Raw genomic sequence first — 21584 nt, 5'->3', positions numbered from 1 at the left:
AGCACCCATAACACCCTAGAAACTACCTAGCAATGCCCTAGCAACCATCCACAACACCCTAGAAACAGCCATGCAACGCCCTGGCAATCATCCACAACATCCTAGAAAAAGCCTTGAAATGCCCTAGCAACCACCCACAACGCACTAAAACAGCCTAGCAACACTCTAGCAACCACTAACAACATCCTATAAACCACCAAGCAACGCCCTAGCAAACACCCACAACATCCTAGAAACAGCCTAGGAATGCCTTAGCAACCAACTACAACACCCTTGAAACAGCCTATAAACACCCTAGCAATCATCCTCAGCATCCAGAAACAGCCTAGCAATGCCCTAGCAACCACCCACTACACCCTTGAAACAGCCTAGCAATGCCCTAGCAACCACCCACAACACCCTAGAAACAGCCTAGCAACCACAACACTATATAAACTACCAGGCAACACCCTAGCAATCACCCACAACATCCCAAAAACAGTCTACTGTAGCAACGCCCTTGCAACCAACCACAGCATCCTAAACAGCCTAACAATGCAGAACCACCTAGCAACACTAACTAAAAGTAACTAAAAAGCAAAACTCTGGCAACACCTGTGAAAAAAGGGCACTTAACTGTATTAAATCTGTACTATACTTCAAATCTTAAAAGTATATATATAATAGATAACATAATATTAATACAACAGAAGGCCACGTAAGTGCACTTAAAGAGAGTAGACTTTCTTCACACACTTAAGCACTCTTTTAAGAAGCGCACTTTGTAATAATGTCAAATTAAAATACATGACTTTCAAGTTTCAATAGGAATGACATTATATAAATCTAAAGTATAATTTAGTTTACCATAAATTTCATTCGTCTAAAGTGTACTTCTTTTCCTATCATCCTAGCAGTGTGGTGGTGATGTACAGAAAGTTTTCTTTGTAATTCATCCACAAACAGTAACACAGACACCAATTAAATGATGCATTACTAGAATTTACATGTTTTCATGCTGTTTTTCCCTCGGCCCGTGTGACAGCAGCTCAGCAGCAGCTGAATGAGTGTTTGTGTGAATGCTGATCGTGTGTGTCTCAGTGAGGGGCTTCTCTGATTATCACTCATTCTGAACGATCTGACGGCCAGATGGCTGCTCTTGTCCTCTACATGCGCTAATTCACAATTACTGCACCTCTTCTCTTACGACACCACCACTCCAACTCTCTCTCACAGTAAACGCTTCTGCCTACAGGACAAAACAACCTGCCATCTGCAGATGCTGGACTTCATCATGCAGAACTCTGCACAGAGCCACTTGATGCATTGAAGCGTTTAATTACAGGCTATAGAGAACCAAGACAAAACATACATAAAGTCTATTAGTAATATAATGCTGTATATTTGCTGTAAGTCAAGCTGTGACAACAGTGTCCTGTAGTGTGGCATGCTATATTTTGCATTCCTCTATAATCATACAAAATTTAAGAATATGTTATACATGAACTACCTGTTTTCTATAAGCTCGATTCTACACAACTGTTGTTTTTTAATGTTTTTGTTGTTAAAAGTCTCTTCTGCTCAACAAGGCTGCATTTATTTGATCAAACATACAGTAAAAATAGTGAAATATTTTTACAATTTAAAAGAACTGTTCTCTATGTAAATATATTGTAAAATCTAATAAATTTTTGTGATCAAAAGCTTAATTTTCAGCATCATTACTCCAGTCTTCAGTGTCACATGATCCTTCAGAAATCATTCTAATATGATGATTTGCTGCTGAAGAAACATTTATGATTATTATCAATGTTGAAAACATCAATGTTAGAAATTTTGTTTTTTTTTAATAGAAAGTTCAAAAGAAGAGCATTTATTTGAGATATAAATCTTCTGAAACATTATAAATGTCTTTAGCCTGTCATTTTTTATCAATTTAATAGATTCTTGCTGAATAAAAGTATTAATTTCTTTTAAAAAAAGCCCCTAAACTTAAATGTCACTGAACCCTAAACACAGTTTTTCCATTACTCAAATGAGCTTTAGATATGAAATCATAAACATAAAAGACGTGTCTTACCCAGTTTGAACATCAGTGACAGCAGAGCTGCTCTTTTATATCGTAAATAAATCCGCCCAAACTCCATGTCCTGAAGTGATGCTCTAAACCTGCGGGCACTTGTGTAAATATTCGCACATCATGACCGTGATTTCAGTTCTGTCTGTTATCTGTCTCTCTGGTTCACTTCGCTGCTGGTGTTACTCTCCTGCGGTATGATGGAAAACACGGTGTGGATCTTTCCCGGCGGAATCCTTTATCCTGCTCCTAACAAACTCCTGTCTGCTGATCTGTTAAATCTCCATCTCTGTCTCTTTCTCTCACACTTTGATTGAACTCCTCCCTCTCTCTCTCTCTCTTCAGGAGCAGATGGTCATTACCTCTGACCACTTTTACATGACCTTCAGCACAAATGAGTGTTAGTTTAAGCTAATTCAGCTGTTAAACCTGACAAAACTGAGGTAGTTGACAGAGTAGAGAGAGAATGTTGCAATTGTTCACAATTTCATCTCAGTATGAAATGCATGAATAATAGCGATGAATAATAATAAAACAATAATAGAAAAAGTTGTTTAAAGTAGTTTTAGATTAAGTTGAACCAAAATCGCAAATATTAAGAGCAATGTTAGTATCATTAAAATGCTAATATTTTGAATTAGATTTTATTTTTAATATTTTCAGTTTTCATTTTAGTTTATTTAATTTGTTCAGTAATTTTAGTGAGAAATTAGAAATTTTGTGAAAAATTATATATATTTTTTTTATTTTATTTTATTTCAAGTAAGAAAAATGTTTTCTATGTCTTTAGTTTTATTAAAAGGGGTCCTATAATGCCCTTTTCACAAGATGTAAAATAAGTCTCTGGTGTCTCCAGAATGTGTGTGTGAAGTTTCAGCACAAAATCCCCCACAGATCATTTATTATAGCTTGTCAAATTTGCCTCCCTTTGGGGGACATTCTAAAACGCTTAACGTGAAAAAGGCTTAACGTGGCTTAATGTACTAAGACAGTGATTTTAACAGACCAAACTTACTAAATATCATTATAATAAAGTATACTATGTGCAAAAAATCAGATGAGCCCAAAATATGATCTTAACGCGTTTTATAACACGTTAAGCTTTTTTCTCCCATAGAAAACCGTTATAAGAAAGAGCTTAACGTGGCTTAATGTACTAAGACAGTGATTTTAACAGACCAAACTTAGCTTAACGTGTTATAAAACGCGTTAAGATCATATTTTGGGCTCATCTGATTTTTTGCACATAGTATACTTTATTATAATGATATTTAGTAAGTTTGGTCTGTTAAAATCACTGTCTTACACTGTCCTACATTAAGCCACGTTAAGCCTTTTTCACGTTAAGCGTTTTAGAATGTCCCCTATTTGGGAGTGAACAAAAACACACCATTTTTGTGTGTGTCCCTTTAAATGCAAATGAGCTGCTGCTCCCACCCCCTTTCCAGAAGAGGGCGGAGCTTTAGCAGCTCAACAACAACAAAGCCGGAGAATCTCACGCAGCCAAAATGAGGAAAGTGTTCAGCCTTACATTGTTCAAACCGGAGTCGACACTGATGGAGAGACTCAGGAAGAAGTTACAACTTTTAGACGTTTCTGAATGGTTAGTGGATAAATTGATGTCGTTGCTGTGGAGTTGATTCAACTCATCCACTAGCATGTGCCGTCATGTTCATCTTTTGTGTTGAATTGAGCCTCGTTTGTGAAGCAGTCCGGTGTAAAATGACGGCATTTACAAAAACAACTCTTCCTCTTCTCTAAAGCAGCCCAACATGGCCCCACCCCCTTTTTTGCGTGTTCTCGGGGGCGGGGTTTATGTAAATTTTGGGGTTTTTGATGTCACCAACCTGGGAAGAAGCTCGTTGTAGTCTCTAACAGCCATTTGTTGTAGTCTTTAAAAAGCGATTTCTGTAAAAGAAAATATCTCCCTTTGCATTGTCGTAACTTTGCAGATGTTGTTGATGTACAGCAACATTACACACTAACTAAAGACACATTTGAACATTTAAAATAATGCATTTATCTTTATCTTCTAGATGATAACTTGACTGCCCCTTACAACTTTATTTTCACATACATTTTTTAAAATTTAGAGTAAAACAAATAAAAGATATGATAAAAAATATATATTCTGAACACAGCTGCTGTCATGTCACCTGCCCGTTTACTCAGATCTATTAGCGTTGACATTAATACAGGTCTGATCCCGCTCATCTGATCCCATAAACACCCACGCTGACACCCAAGAGCAGACGCTGGTTAATTAAACTATTCAGCCGATGGTGTAAAGACCAACACCACATGCCCGACTCCAATCTGCATTCCTCACGGGACCCTCATTAAACTCCAGCGGGGTTTTCCTCTCTTCAGGATCCTTCTGAAAAAGTTCCAGACATTTTATTCAAATGAGGGAGATTAAGAGCTTTACAACACATTCTTGTGTAAGGTGTTCAACCTGAAATGAACCGTGTTGAAATGTTGTATAATGGAGTTTTACATCGGCCTAATGCAGCATAAAAACCACATATGAATTATGAATTCCAGTATGAGGTCACAATGAAAAACATCCGACCTGTACCTGATTTTGCACCGCATATGGATCACATTCCATGTGGTTTGTGCTGTTCACACTGTTATGAACAAAACCAGATCCAAATCGGATTCAGGCCACTTTTGCCTGCAGTCTGAACGAAGCCTGAAGAGTTCATGAAAACTGTCAGTGCACTTTTATTGAAGCTGTAAAAATCCTTTTGGTGATTGGATTGTAATTTAACATTACATATGGGAAAAATGTAATTATTAAATCATTGAATAGAATATGTATATGCATAATAAGGAAGCTGTCCTTTAAGAAAGCAATCCTGTGTAACTGACAGTGGGAAGAGTGTTGTAATAATCCCCATCTCACTCAGCTCTACATCTGACTAATATCATTATTATTACAGCATGAACTTTAATTAAAGGATAAAGCAGCAGTCAGCAGATAATGAAGCCCTGATGATGAGTGAAAACACACACACACACACACGACCGGATCACCGCTAGGAGTGACCACAGAAAGACTGAGATTGAGCCATCAGGATTTTATCAGCCTCAGAGAACTTCATATTTAACAAAATAAGACATCTTTTGAGCTGCATAACATCAGCAACAATCACTTTATCAGCAGCCTATTTCTATTTCTGCATATTATCCTGCCAATTAACATTGTAAAGCCTGAATGGTCAGATTCTGTCTAAAACTATTCCACTGAAGAAGAAGAAAATCAATTTTTCGGACTATTTTAAAAAAAAAAAAAATTCAAAGTTTTCACTTGTGTTTTTGTGTGGTATCATATTTACCACAGTAGGCTTTTATTGCTCATATAGCATGATATAGAAGGAAAAAACAGCTCAATTTTATTCAGAGGCCGAAACTGAGCAAAAATATGAAATTTGGTGCAGATGCTGATATTTATACGGCTAAAACGCAAGATGAAATTCTGATGCTTGTAATGTAAATCAGTGAAATCTTTATAACAGTATAGCAGATACTTACATAAAATGCATATAAATATTAATATGTGCCAATAATGTCATAGTAAGATGATATTTAAATGCTTAGTTTTATAAAAAAATCTCCGTAGTTTTGAAACCTATAATAAAATGCAACACAATGATGATTGAGAGATGAACAAATAAACCTTCCTCAAAAGACTGATGATCATATTTGATACTAACATATTTTTAACATTAAAACTTACTTGATTATCCAGACCAGAATAAAGTCTCTTCAGTCCAGTAAGTGTTCATCTTGAAATGTTACTAACAATATCAAAGTTATTCTAACATTCAATTTATAAAAACTGGTAAAGATTTGACAGCAGAAAGACACGAGCTGAGGTATAATTACACTAAAAACTTTTACTTGATAAAAAAAAAAAAAGTCTAAATTATCAATCAGATGACAGAAATCATGAAGTTGATTTGATCACTTGGCCTTAGAAATTTGTGTATCAAATATGATACAGTAGCTTTAAAATATGGAAGAGGATTAGGGCCAAGCAATAATAAAAAATTAAAACCATCTCGAGATTAAAGTTGTTAAATTTCGAGAAAAAACCCGTTAAATTTCGAGAAAAATGTCAAAATAAAACGTTGAGAATAAACTAATTAAATTACGAGAAAAAAGTCGTTAAATTATGAGAAAAAAACGTTAAATTTCGAGAAAAAAATCAAGATAAAATGTTGAGAATAAAGTCATTAAATTACAAGAAAAAAAAGTTTTAAATTACGAGAAAAAAAATCGAGATAAAATGTTGAGAATAAAGTCATTAAATTACAAGAAAAAAAAGTTAAATTACGAGAAAAAAAAATCGAGATAAAATATTGAGAATAAAGTCATCAAATTACGAGAAAAAAACTTGTTAAATTTCGAGAAAAAAAGTCGAGATAAAATGTTGAAAAAAATTATAATTTAATGAGTTTTTTCTCAGAATTTAACAAGTTTATTCTCAACATTTTAGCTCGACTTTTTTCTCGAAATTTTTAGGACATTTTTCTCATAATTTAACGAATTTGTTCTTGTAATTTAACGACTTTTTTCTTGTAATTTATTGACTTTATTCTCAACATTTTATCTCGACTTTTTTCTCGAAATTTAACATTTTTCTCATAATTTAACGACATTTTCTCATAATTTAACAAATTTGTTCTCGTAATTTAACAACTTTTTTCTTGTAATTTAATGACTTTATTCTCAACATTTTATCTGGACTTTTTTCTCAAAATTTAACAACTTTAATCTCGAGATGGCTTTATTTTTTTATTATTGCTTGGTCCTAATCCTCTTCCGTATTAAAAGGTTAAACATGATTTTATGAAGGTTTGAGACATTTACAAAACCATATAGTGTCTCAGAGATCATCGCAGGTCCCTCTGGAAAGATCTGCACTTAAAATACACTGAAAGAAAAGTTGCCTTTAAAATCTTTAATTTTTTACTTGCCATTTCTTTGTAATTATTTGTGAAATTTACTAGGATTTTCTGATTGAGAATTGTTTTAATTGTATAGCAGATACTCAAAAAGAAGACTATAGAGGCTTTGGAATATAATCTAATGATATTATTTGGCTAAAAATGGCTTAATCTATATAAATAAATATGTCACTATATTTCTATTTATAAGGAACTATTTCAGGCCGTTTTCAAAAGATTTCCCCTGTAACACTTTACACTAAGGTTCAGTTCATTATGTAAAGGCCAGAACAATGAAAACATCTTTCCGCAGAGTTAAAACGGGCTCTTATCTCTTCTGCTCAGCAGATTTATCTTGTTTCTTAAACCCCCAGATGTAACAACAATCTCATCCCACATGAATGTCAGTCTGAAGGAATTCCACGGCGTGGATGTTTCACCTCATTCAACATCCCTGAAGTTTTTCCCTCCACTTTTATTACACAGCATAAGCATTTGTGAACCAAAACAGAATCACTCTGAACTCAACGTTTATATCCAATCACTGATGCATCAAAATATGAGATAAAACAGCCAGTGCAGTTAACAGTTGTTATTTTTCTGACCACATTGGCAGATATTTTTAAGCACAAACTTCATTTTTCATTAAACAAGACTTTAATATCTTCAGTCATTTTACTTCTCCAGTAAATGTGTCTTGATTTAAGAATATTTTGACTTGTTTTCCAACACAAATAGCTAAGAAGATTTTTTACAGTGTGTGTATTACCATGTGTTTTGTGTTTATGATACGGTGTACCTTCTATATATTATTAATATTTATCTCAGCTTGTGAAATAAGCTACTTGTGATGAACTTTGATTCATCATGTGACTTTCTCTTTACCACATGTGTTATTATGGTGCTTGTCAGTATATCATAAAGGTGCAAAACAGATTTTAGTACTTTGGTAGGTGTAAATATGAATCAGTTAATATACAGTTCAGTTCATAAAATCTAAAATGTTGCTACTGTATTGTTCTGCTTTAATAACAGGGGCAATTAATGAATCTTCTTGGTTGAAGAAATCAACGAAAAAAAAAGAGGTTTAACCGGTATAATCGGATTACCTCAAAAAGCACCAAAAGGAGCCGAATCATCCGTTCACAAAGAACAGCAGGTGGACAGCATGGTGGTTTGGGGATTGTGTGTGACTTTTCTTTAGCAATTTCAAGCTGAAATGAGGAGATGAACTGACTCATGATGTGTCATGATGAGTGTTTTGAGATCATATGCTGGAGTTTATTCAGCTCCAGGTTTAATAATCTCTGAGTCAGAGTCTGACGGTGTTTCATACGGACGCTCGGCTCCGAGTCAGAGCAGAAATATGAGCACCTGATTGAGGGAGACACACAAAAACCTGAGATCAGAGTAAATCAGCTCAGTGTTCTGATCCACCCAAGAAAAGGATCTATATGGACCAGTGTTAATTTTGACAGCAAATTTTGATTTAGTTTTAGCCATAGTCTTTGGACTAAAATGCTATTTAGTTTTAGTCATATTTTAGTCATTGGAAATTGTTTCCAATGTATATCATAAGATTTTAGTCGACTAAATCTATAGTAGATTAAGGGCCGGTTTCACAGACAGGGCTTTGGCTAAGCCAGGATTAAGCTTCAGTTCAATTAGGGTATTTTACTGTTAAATGTCACTGGCCCACCGGTGGGCCCACAGCCATTACATATTTAAAACAGTAATATTCTATACTAAACCTAAACTAATCTTGACAAACTATCATTTGAAAGCTTAGAATTTTCATATTTGGTGATTTTCAAAATAAATTACAGAAGAGCAGTAATTTATCAATTTGCAACAAGCATATTTTCATACTCATAAGGCATGTTCAGACCTTTATTTTGAAATATGAACACGAAAAATCATCAAAGATTGGTTGAAACATGTTTGTTTTCATGCCAAGAGTTCAAAAGATAACATCCATTCAATTTTTTTGAGAAAAAAAAGGTCTGAAAATGTTTTTAATAGAAAAAAAAAAATACATTTATGATTGTGGCGGCGATCTATAACCCACATTCATGTTATTTTTATGTTTATTAGAGGCTGAATTCATATCAAATTCTGCCAAACTTCCCATACTACTTCTATATAGGATTGTACTTCATAAATTGTATGAAAATAATGGAAATGGTTCAGATCACTCAAACCATATATGGAAATGGAGGCGCCTTTATATGGTCAGTAATGGAGCTTGGGTGTCATCTAGTGAAAAAGTGTGGTACTGCGCCCAAACAAAATCTTACTGAAAGCTCATTTTTTGAGATATCAACCTGAAATTTCAAACACAACTTGTTCAGAATTTTGGCTTTGATTTCCTTGCAGCTTTAGAGTAAAACTTGTTTTGTAAAATATATATTTTATATAAAATATTATATTTTTACATTTTACATTTTCATAAACTTAAACTTCTATAACATTTTGTCTGTTTCATTTACATAAGTTATTTCACTTCTACAATAATCTGCCAAATTCTTTAAAACAAGACCAGCCTTATGTCTATACTCCAAAGTGTTCTTGAATTACAACCATTTAAGTTTGGATAGTGCATTTTCTTCTCTTAAAAAAAAAAAAAAAAAAAAAAAAAAAAGTGGGGGTGACAGTTAACAGGTTAAAGGGATAGTTCACCCAAAAATGAAAATGTGATGTTTATCTGCTTACCCCCAGGGCATCCAAGACATAGGTGACTTTGTTTCTTCATAAGAACACAAATGATGATTTTTAACTCCAACCGTTGCCGTCTGTCAGTCGTATAGTGCGTGTCAATGGGAACACAATCTATGAGAGTAAAAAAAAACAAAAAAAAAAACATGCACAGACAAATCCAAATTAAACCCTGCGGCCCGTGACGACACATTGATGTCCTAAGACACGAAACGATCAGTTTGTGCAAGAAACCGAACAGTATTTATATAATTTTTTACCTCTAATACACCACTATGTCCAACTGCCTGGAGCATCCGGTTAGTGCGATCGGTAAGTTTCGGCTCAAAAAAAGCAATAAAATCCGACCAATCAGGTTGTGAATGTATCCCTATGCATTAAAGTTCGGTATCTTTTGGTTTGGTGATAAAATTGCCAATCGGAACGCTATTCGGACCAGGAATAAATGTTTTTTTTTTCCTTTTTTGGTCCGGACTAAATTAACCAAACGAACTGAACTACAAGTGTCAACGCACCCCTAACTCTGCAACATTTCCTGTTATTGAAAACAACTGAAATGAAAATATTGAACTGAGCTGAATAATGACACTTATCTTCTGTAGATCTACTTTACAGCTGAATTTGTTTCATAATTGATGAATTTTACAAAATAATCACTGTTATTTTCCTGTTTATTACTGTGAAGCTGCTTTGAAACTATTGTATAAAGGTTACAATTTTACCAACATATTCATATTTTAACACAATTGACTTTAAAACAATTATTTACTTTAAGAAAAAAAAACCGCAATGGAACAATTAACTGGAGAGTCAGTCATTTCTCACCCTCATGTTGTTCTGAAAGCAGTTCTGACTTTTTTTTCCACTGTGGGAAACTAATTTTTATAATGTATATCATTCTCTCAAACTCTTATTAAACCATGTTTACCTGTTGCACGAGTCTCTTCACGCTGGTGTGATTCAGTAAACAACATCCCCAACAGATCTGCAACAATGTAGGAGATGATCACAACTCAAGCTCACAATATTATAAAACAAACATGCATTCATCAGTATTACAGACTTTATGTGTGTGCATATCAATATATTCCACAATTGTGTGCATATAATAGACATCCTGCAGGGATGAACTAAGTCTGGAATTAGAAGTGACACTTTAATAACAAATCACCACCACAGCATTCCAAAGTCATCTTTTTAACCAGTCTAGGCAACAGTGCGTTAAAGGAAGCATTAATCATTCGGGCTAATTAGCGCCCCCTGTTGGTAACTGTTAGTCACTGCACTACAGCGCTTGTGGGCGTTTGGTTGGAAAGCAAGAGGCTGGTATACAGATGTTTTCTAATTTGAATAAATGCTGTTCTTTTTAACTTTTTATTCAGCAATGAATCCTGAAAAAAGTATCACAGGTTCTAAGAAAAAAATATTAAGCAGTACAACTGTTTCCAACATTGATAATAAATCAGCATATTAGAATGATTTCTGAAGGATCATGTGACACTGAAGACTGGAGTAATGATGCTGAAAATTCAGCTTTGATCACAGGATATAAATTACATTTTAACATTTATTCAAATAGAAAACAGGTATTTTAAATTGTAACAATATTTCACAATATTACGGTTTTCTGTGTTTTTGATAAAAATAAATGCAGCCTTTATTATATGAGAACTCTTTCAAAAACATTCAAAATAGTAATGTGACTTTTGACCGGAACTGCATGTGTGGATACAATACAGTCCAAAAGTTTGGAACCACTAAGATTTTTAATGTTTTTAAAAGAAGTTTCGTCTGCTCACCAAGGCTACATTTATTTAATTAAAAATACAGTAAAAACAGTAATATTGTGAAATATTATTACAATGTAAAATAACTGTTTTCTATTTTAATATATTTCACAAAGTAATTTATTCCTGTGATGCAAAGCTGAATTTTCAGCATCATTACTCCAGTCTTCAGGGTCACATGATCCTTCAGAAATCATTCTAATATGCTGATCTGCTGCTCAAGAAACATTTAATGTGTACAATTGTACAAAATATTTGTGTACAATATTTTTTTTCAGGATTATTTGATGAACAGAAAGTTTAAAAGAACAGTGTTTATCTGAAATCTAATCTTTTGTAACATTATAAATGTCTTTACTGCCACTTTTGATTGATTTAATGCATCCTTGCTGAATAAAAGTATTAATTTCTTTCATTTCTTTTCAAAAAAATCAAAATCAAAATTCTTACTGACCCCAAACTTTTGAACGGTAGTGTATAATGCTACAGAAGCTTTGGATTTCAGATAAATGCTGTTCTTTTGAACTTTCTATTCATCAAGGAATCCTGAAAAAAAAAGTACACAACTGTTTTCAACATTGAAAATAATCATAAATGTTTATTGAGCAGCAGATCAGCATATTAGAATGATTTCTGAAGGATCATGTGACACTGAAGGCTGGAGTAATGATGCTGAAAATTTTTACTTTGTCAAATATATTTAAATAGTACACAGTTATTTTAAATTGTAATAATATTTCACAATATTACTGTTTTTTACTGTATTTTTAATTAAATAAATGTAGCCTTGGTGAGCAGACGAAACTTCTTTTAAAAACATTAAAAATCTTAGTGGTTCCAAACTTTTGGACTGTACTGTATGTAAAAATTATATATATATTTATCTATTATGTGTATATATATGTATACACATATTACATTATTTTATGCATGACATTTGTTTACAATAACAGATGAACACGTGCAGGTATGCTCACAAGGACACTCATAAACACGCGAGCACAAGGCATCAGTCGTCAATTATTAAACAAACATGATCCTGTTCAGAGAGAGAGAGAGAGAGGCCACAGCCATTTCACACATGCACGTCTCACCCTCAACATCAACACACTCCCGCTGGATTTTTCCCACAGGATTATTCTGCTTCCTGATGAACTGTGACCGTCGCTGATGGACACAGGTAAAATGACCAGCCTTTATCATTTACTCTTTCAGTCCTGATCAAATTCAGGAAAACTTCTGTTCGTCGTCACATCAGAACTCTGAGGAGGTTGGAAAGCGTCCAAGAGCGTTGGTAGTTGTGTAAATCCGTCTGTTTATAAAAAACACGGACGGGATGAGAAGGAAAACAAGAGTTTTGATAAGAGATCTGCTTTTGTTTGAGCATGTCAAACAATTATGAAGTACATTTTATGAAACAAAAATATTAAAAAGGTAACCTACAAATGATATTTTACAATAATTTGTTAACATTTACTATAAGCTCTATATTATTACAGCATTTATTAACCTTTATCAATGTTAGTTTATAAAAATACAATTGTTCATTCTTAATGTTAGTTCACAGTGCATTAACCGAGAATTAGAGCCTCACTGAGGTTTGACCAGCATTTAGAGATCACGTAAATGAAATAGTTCTTCATTTGAAGAATAAAAATGGGTCACCAGAGAGCGTCTCACCTGAAGGGTTTGTATATCAGGAGTGAATAATTCATGGGCTGGTTTGGAGGTGAAGTTTTCTCCTCGAGCTGAGTTTCCTTCAGGCCAAGACTGAGGTTTCAAATAACTCTCTCTCTCTCTCAGGAGGAATATTACAGGTGATGAGTGCAGCAGCACCTAAACAAACGAACAAGAATAACTAGATTTGTGTATTTTCTAAAGAAAACTGCATATATCAAAGCATTCTTGTGGATTCCTCAAACATTTGAGTCAGAATTTGAAATGTTTGGGCAGCTGAAAGTAAAGTTTGGGGGGGGGTTTTTTTGGAAACAATTATTACTTTTATTCATCAAAGATGCATTAAATTAATCAAAAGTGACCAGAAAGACAAAAAATATATATTTTTCAAATAAATGCTGTTCTTTTGAACTGTCTATTCATCAAATATTCCTGAAAAATAAAATTTATCTCAGTTTCCACAAAAATAAGAAAATAAGAAGTTTTCAGCATTGATAATAATGTTGGAAACACTTTCCAATAACATCTCTTTTGTTAACATTAGTTTATGCATTAGCAAATATAAACTAGCAATGAGTAATATATTTTAAGCATTTATTAATCTTTGTGAACATTAGTTAGTAAAAATGTTGAAATTAAAGATTAATAAATGCCGTAGAAGTATTGTGCATTGTTGGTTCATGTTAACTAATATTTTTAACTAATGTTAACAATTGAAATTCTTACCGAAATGTTTCTTGAGCAGCAAATCGTCATATTAGATTGATTTCTGAAGGATCATGTGACACTGAAGACTGGAGTAATGATGCTGAAAAATCAACTTTGATTACATGAGTTTGTTATATTTTACAATATATTCACATAAAAAAACAGCTATACTAATATTTCACTGTTTTTAACTGTATTTTTAACAAATAAATGCAGCTTTGGTGAGTATGCCTTTAAAAAATGCTGGGTTAAAAACAACCCAAGTTGGGTTGAAAATGTACAAACCCAGTGGTTGGGTTAAATGTTTGGCCAACGTGCTGGGCAGTTTTATTTATCTCAACTATTGTTTAAAAATGACTGTATTTCTGTCTTAAAATGAACCCAAAATATGTTTATTAATAAGTTGAATGTATGATAATTAAACAAACATTTATTAAATTGCTTATTAATAAATGTTCACCTTTTGATTATTATCGTTGCTTCTAGTAATTATGTCTGATTTTTAATTTCCAACCTATTTTGGTTCATTTTAAGCAAGAAATACAGTAATTTTTAAACAATAGTTGAGTTAAATCAGGTTGGTCAAACATTTAACCCAACTTCTGATTTGTCCATTTTCAACCCAACTTGGGTTGATTCTAACCCAGCATTTTTTAGACTGTGAGAGACTTAAAACAAATCTCACTGACCCCAAAGTTTTGGACAGTAGTGTATTTTAAAATAAATCTGAAAACATCATCACATTTAACCTTCCATCTGTCTCTTCCGTTCATCAGCCACTCCTCCGAACTTCCCCGATGATTCAAGACGGTTTCATCAAAGGCCTCCTGATTCATCTGCAAGGAGAGAGCCCTCGATCTTACCCAGCGTTCCAGCATACGACTCGGTCAGCATCCTTACCACCGGCCCAACAAACGACACGGACAGCATCCAGACGGGCCACCCGGTGACCGACGGCGACAGCATCCAAACGACCCATCCCGCGTACGACACGGACAGCAACCAAACGGCCCATATGGCGTACGAGACAGACAGCAACCGGACGCTGAACCCAGCATTCGACACGGACAGCACACACACCCTCCACCCTGCGTACACGCTGGACAGGGTGACCATGGAGGGAGTCCCGGGGCCTCCTGGAGGTGACGGTCCAGCCACCAGCATCTCAATGAATCCACCTCCATACAGCCCACCAGATCCTAAAACAGCCGGCCTCATGTTCCCGTCACCGATGATGCATTACCCCAACCACCCCGTCATCACCTGTCAACCTGGAGCCAATCCGCCGGCTTTCTACCAGCCCTCCTTCCTCCCACCGTCCACGTACCCGTCCTACACTATAGTAAGATCATGGTTTTACCTCTAAACTCATGAACTCATAAATTTAAAGCTGATTAACTCTAGTCATGTGACCCAAAACATGCAAAAAATATTTAGGCCTAAATTTAAGATTTAGGTATTTGAATTGCACATAAAATTCCCATCCATTTGGATTACATAGTTTTAACAAACTAATAAACTTAATGTGATGCATATTTGGCATTCATACATAAAAAAAATAATCATGGCATAGTTTATTATTAACTTATTTAAATCATATTTTCTTAAAATGCATTTATTCAAATTGTTTAGAATCAGCATAAATCTGTTAAAAATAAAACTATTACATTTATTCAGTTAAAAAGTATGAAAATGGTTAAATATGGCTTCCACAAACCAACATTCAAATAGTTAAAATGTATGAGATTGAAAAAAACTGATTTATTGATGAAAATTATATAAACTTGGTTACTGTGCATTTAAAATGCATTCAGTTTATTAGTACTATTAAAGAAATCTGACCTGTTTCATTTATGCATGACTGACACATATGTATCACATTAAAGTGTTAGTTCACTCAAAAATGAAAATTTTCATTCACCCTCATGTCGTTCAAAAACCCACAAGTCCTTGTTCATCTTCGGAACACAAATTAAGATATTTTTAATGAAATCTGAGTTTTTTTATCCTCCATAGAAAGCAACAAAATTACTGTCATTCAAGGTCCAGAAAAGTAGTAATAACATTGTTAAAATAGTCCATGTGACTACAATGGTTCAACCTTAATGTTATGAAGTGGCAAAAATACAAAAAAATAACGACTTTATTCCGACATCAGAATGCAAACTCATTATTGGCTGACGCTGTTCATGTGAGCAGGAGGACGCATGTGTGTGATGCTGACGCAGGAGCCGGCCAATAATCGGCATTCTGACATAGAACGTGGAAGCGCTAAACGTGAACAGCATACAAGAATCGCTCAGTTAAGATTCGTTATTGGTATCGGCAGATATTCTGAATAATCGATTCTCGGTATTGGCAGATATTTGGAATAATCGATTATTGTATCAGCAGATATTCGGAATAATCGATTATCATATAAGCAGATATCATGCTGAATAATCAGTTATCGGCAGATATTCTGAATAATCGATTATCGTATTGGCAGATATCATTCTAAATAATCGGTTATCATCAGATATTCTGAATAATCGGTCATCATTATCAGAAGATATTCTGAATAATCTGTTATTGGTAACGACAGATTTCATTCTGAATAATCATTATCGGCAGATATTCTGAACAATCGGTCTGCAGAGATCATTCTGGATAATTATTATCGGCAGATATTCTGAACAATCGGTTACTGGTATCTGCAGAGATCATTCTGAATAATCGGTTATCTGCAGATAACATTCAGAGTAATCGGTTATCGGCAGATATCATTCTGAGTAATCAGCTATCAGCAGATTTTCTGAATAATCGGTTATTGGCAGATAGAATTCTGAATGATCATTATTGGCAGATATTCTGAACGACCGGTTACCACTATCCGCAGATAACATTCTGAATAATCTGTTATCTTCAGATAACATTCTGAATAATCGGTTATCTGCAGATATCATTCTGAGTAATCGGCTATCGGCAGATATTCTGAATAATCAGTTATTGTTATCGGAAGATATTCTGAATAATCGGTTATTGGCAGATATAATTCTGAATGCTCATTATTGGCAGATATTCTGAACAATCGGTTACCAGTATCTGCAGATATCATTCTGAATAATCGGTTATCTGCAGATATCATTCTGAGTAATCGGCTATCGGCAGATATTCTGAATAATCGGTTATTGGCAGATATCATATAATCGGTTATTGGCAGATATAATTCTGAATGATCATTTTTGGCAGATATTCTGAACAATCGGTTACCAGTATCTGCAGATATCATTCTGAATAATCGTTATCTGCAGATAACATTCTGAACAATCGGTTATCTGCAGATATCATTCTGAGTAATCGGCTATCGGCAGATATCATTCTGAATAATCGGTTATCTGCAGATATCATTCTGAGTAATCGGCTATCGGCAGATATTCTGAATAATCGGTTATTGGCAGATATCATATAATCGGTTATTGGCAGATATAATTCTGAATGATCATTTTTGGCAGATATTCTGAACAATCGGTTACCAGTATCTGCAGATATCATTCTGAATAATCGGTTATCTTCAGATAACATTCTGAATAATCGGTTATCTGCAGATATCATTCTGAGTAATCGGCTATCGGCAGATATTCTGAATAATCAGTTATTGTTATCGGAAGATATTCTGAATAATCGGTTATTGGCAGATATAATTCTGAATGCTCATTATTGGCAGATATTCTGAACAATCGGTTACCAGTATCTGCAGATATCATTCTGAGTAATCAGCTATCAGCAGATTTTCTGAATAATCGGTTATTGGCAGATATAATTCTGAATGATCATTATTGGCAGATATTCTGAACGACCGGTTACCACTATCCGCAGATAACATTCTGAATAATCTGTTATCTTCAGATAACATTCTGAATAATCGGTTATCTGCAGATATCATTCTGAGTAATCGGCTATCGGCAGATATTCTGAATAATCAGTTATTGTTATCGGAAGATATTCTGAATAATCGGTTATTGGCAGATATAATTCTGAATGCTCATTATTGGCAGATATTCTGAACAATCGGTTACCAGTATCTGCAGATATCATTCTGAATAATCGGTTATCTGCAGATATCATTCTGAGTAATCGGCTATCGGCAGATATTCTGAATAATCGGTTATTGGCAGATATCATATAATCGGTTATTGGCAGATATAATTCTGAATGATCATTTTTGGCAGATATTCTGAACAATCGGTTACCAGTATCTGCAGATATCATTCTGAATAATCGTTATCTGCAGATAACATTCTGAACAATCGGTTATCTGCAGATATCATTCTGAGTAATCGGCTATCGGCAGATATCATTCTGAATAATCGGTTATCTGCAGATATCATTCTGAGTAATCGGCTATCGGCAGATATTCTGAATAATCGGTTATTGGCAGATATCATATAATCGGTTATTGGCAGATATAATTCTGAATGATCATTTTTGGCAGATATTCTGAACAATCGGTTACCAGTATCTGCAGATATCATTCTGAATAATCGGTTATCTTCAGATAACATTCTGAATAATCGGTTATCTGCAGATATCATTCTGAGTAATCGGCTATCGGCAGATATTCTGAATAATCAGTTATTGTTATCGGAAGATATTCTGAATAATCGGTTATTGGCAGATATAATTCTGAATGCTCATTATTGGCAGATATTCTGAACAATCGGTTACCAGTATCTGCAGATATCATTCTGAATAATCGGTTATCTGCAGATATCATTCTGAGTAATCGGCTATCGGCAGATATTCTGAATAATCGGTTACCAGTATCTGCAGATATTCTGAATAATCGGTTATCTGCAGATAACATTCTGAACAATCGGTTATCTGCAGATATCATTCTGAGTAATCGGCTATCGGCAGATATTCTGAATAATCGGTTATTGGCAGATATCATATAATCGGTTATTGGCAGATATAATTCTGAATGATCATTTTTGGCAGATATTCTGAACAATCGGTTACCAGTATCTGCAGATATCATTCTGAATAATCGGTTACCTGCAGATATCATTCAGAATAATTATTGTCGGCAGATATTCTGAACGATCGGTTACCAGTATCTGCAGATAACATTCTGAACAATCGGTTACCAGTATCTGCAGATATCATTCTGAATAAACGGTTATCTGCAGATAACATTCTGAATAATCGGTTATCTGCAGATAACATTCTGAGTAATCGGCTATCGGCAGATATTCTGAATAATCGGTTATTGTTATCGGAAGATATTCTGAATAATCGGTTATTAGCAGATATCATATAATCGGTTATTGGCAGATATAATTCTGAATGATCATTTTTGGCAGATATTCTGAACAATCAGTTACCAGTATCTGCAGATATCATTCTGAATAATCAGTCATCGGCAGATATCATTCGGAATAATTATTGTCGGCAGATATTCTGAACGATCGGTTACCGTTATCTGCAGATATCATTCTGAATAATCGTTATTCTGCAGATATTCTGAATAAACAGTTATCATATTGGCTGAGAAATTTAGTATGGGTGTTTAGTATGGTATAATCTCTACATGAATTACTAAATGAATAAAACCACAAGAGTTCATCTTTTATCATTGTCTAGCTATTATTTTAAAGTAAGTTTCCATTTGTTAACATGAACTAACAATAAAAATACATTTAAAGCATTTATTAATCATAATGTAATTTCAACATTTAATAATACATTATTAAAATCAAACGTTTATCTGTTAATGATATTTTATAATGAGCAGATGTATTTTTATTAGAGATTAATAAATTACTGTAACAAATGTATTGTTCGTTAATGCATTGACTAACATTAACTAATGGATCTTATTGTAAAGTGTTACCGTTGTCTCTTAAAATCTTGGTAACCCTTTACATTAAGGTTCATTATTTAAACATTAATGTGTGTGCGTCACTTGGATGGGTGAAATGCAGAGCACAAATTGACGCTACACGTCACGTCACTTTAAATTCAGATTACTCTTGGTTATAAGTAAACCATGAGTCACTTTGGATAAAAAGCATCAACCAAATAACTAATGATTACATTGTAAGTCTGAAGCTTCAGGTCTAGTTATTGGTTATTCTTACGGTTTGGATCTAAATGTCTAATACTTGATTTCAGTACATGAACGGGCCGCCACTGGGAGAGGAGCAGCCGGCCTTACCGAAAGACTACCTGGTCGAGTCTCTGCTGGTGACCATCTTCTGCTGTCTCATGAGCGGCCTCGTCGCAGTCATGTACTCTTATGAAGTGAGCACCTGAAAGACAATGCATGAATACGAATACAAATACAAATGATATTCATTAATCCTGACCTCTGACCTCTCTGCAGACGCGTGCAGCGTTGACCAGGGGTGATATCCGTGAAGCTGAGAAAACATCCCAGAAGGCTCGTCTGCTTGTCATGTTCAGTTTGATGTTTGGCATATTTGTTTTTGTGGGCTGGATTATATATGTAGTGATAGTGCTCTGTGTATAGAAACTACTGACAGATAAAACAGTTATGTACACTACCGTTCAAAAGTTTGGAGTTGGCAAAAATGTATAATGTTTTTGAAAGATGTCTCTTCTGCTCACCAAAGCTGTTTATTTGATCAAAAATACAATAAAAACAGTGAAATATTATTACAATTTAGGGTTAATATAACCGTTTTCTATTTGAATATATTGTAAAATTTAATTTATTTCTGGGATCTGAATTTTCAGCATAATTTCTCCAGTCTTCAGTGTCACAAGATCCTTAAGAAATCATTCTAATATGCTGATTTGCTGCTCATTTATGATTATTAATAATGATGAAAACAGTTGTGCTGCTTCATACTTTTGTTGAAAACATGATACATATTATTTTTCAGGATTCTCTGATAAATAGAAAGTGCATTTATTTGAAATAGAAATGTTTGTAACATTATAAACGTCTTTGTCACTTTTTTGATGTATTCTTGCTGAATAAAAGTATTTTCCTTTAAAAACTAACCTTACTGCCCCCAAGCTTTTGAACGATAGTGTAATTGCTGCGAATAAACTAGTTTTACGGCATGCAGATGTTGTTTGAAGGTGTCACTTCTCATTCTTTACTATTATTCTAAAATGTGGAAAATAGTAATAAATCAAGTCATTACAATTCTGAAACAATACAAATGGAATTATGGGAATTGCATACCAATCAAAACATCTGTCCAGACTTTTGACTGTTTGTGTACAATATGCAGCAAATACAGAAAACTGAAACTCCTGTATATAGAAGTGATACTCATATTAAAAGCTGGTAAAAGTTGTGAGCTATTTAAACACTAAAGTCTTACATTGTAAAAAGATTCACCCCTGACTTCATTGAATCAAAGAAGGAAAGGAAGGAAATCATTGATAGAGTTTGTATTTACATTCAAAGGTCTTAAAAGTATTGACTACCACCTCTGATTATGGCATTTGTTCCTAGAATCGGAAATGAAAGACCTTCCTGTCACTGGTAATAAAGCTTGTGCCTTTGTTGACTTTGTTAAGTAAAGACTACCATCATCTACAATTGCTAACAAACAGAATTATGTGTACAGTCTCTAAATATTTGTAAAAACCACTATTGTGTGAAGCTGCATCCTGCATCATTCAATAAAAAAAGCTAATCATGTTTATAAATTATCATTGAAGACC

The 21584-nt window shown here is 34.1% G+C and overlaps 2 protein-coding genes across 2 annotated transcripts in view; one reads left to right on the top strand and one right to left on the bottom strand.

Annotated features, from left to right (window-relative positions):
• Window positions 1-2190, bottom strand: part of crb2b (crumbs cell polarity complex component 2b) — a 38267-nt gene extending 36077 nt beyond the window's left edge. The window contains exon 1 of the mRNA XM_067393465.1: window positions 2060-2190. Within this exon, the coding sequence (XP_067249566.1) occupies window positions 2060-2126 (67 nt within the window). The 5' untranslated portion in view covers window positions 2127-2190. The remainder of the gene's footprint in view (window positions 1-2059) is intronic.
• Window positions 2191-12548: 10358 nt separating this feature from the next.
• Window positions 12549-21496, top strand: prrt1b (proline rich transmembrane protein 1B). The gene is made up of 4 exons (XM_067394323.1): window positions 12549-12693; window positions 14675-15240; window positions 20055-20183; window positions 20266-21496. The coding sequence occupies exons 1-4, from the start codon at window positions 12684-12686 to the stop codon at window positions 20410-20412; spliced, it is 852 nt and encodes a 283-aa protein (XP_067250424.1). The 5' UTR covers window positions 12549-12683; the 3' UTR covers window positions 20413-21496.
• Window positions 21497-21584: the final 88 nt, after the last annotated feature.

The sequence above is a fragment of the Chanodichthys erythropterus genome, chromosome 9 (genome assembly GCF_024489055.1).
Source record: "Chanodichthys erythropterus isolate Z2021 chromosome 9, ASM2448905v1, whole genome shotgun sequence".
Lineage (NCBI taxonomy): Eukaryota > Metazoa > Chordata > Actinopteri > Cypriniformes > Xenocyprididae > Chanodichthys > Chanodichthys erythropterus.
Note: the sequence above shows the minus strand (reverse complement) of the source record. Positions and strands in the feature narration are given on the sequence as shown.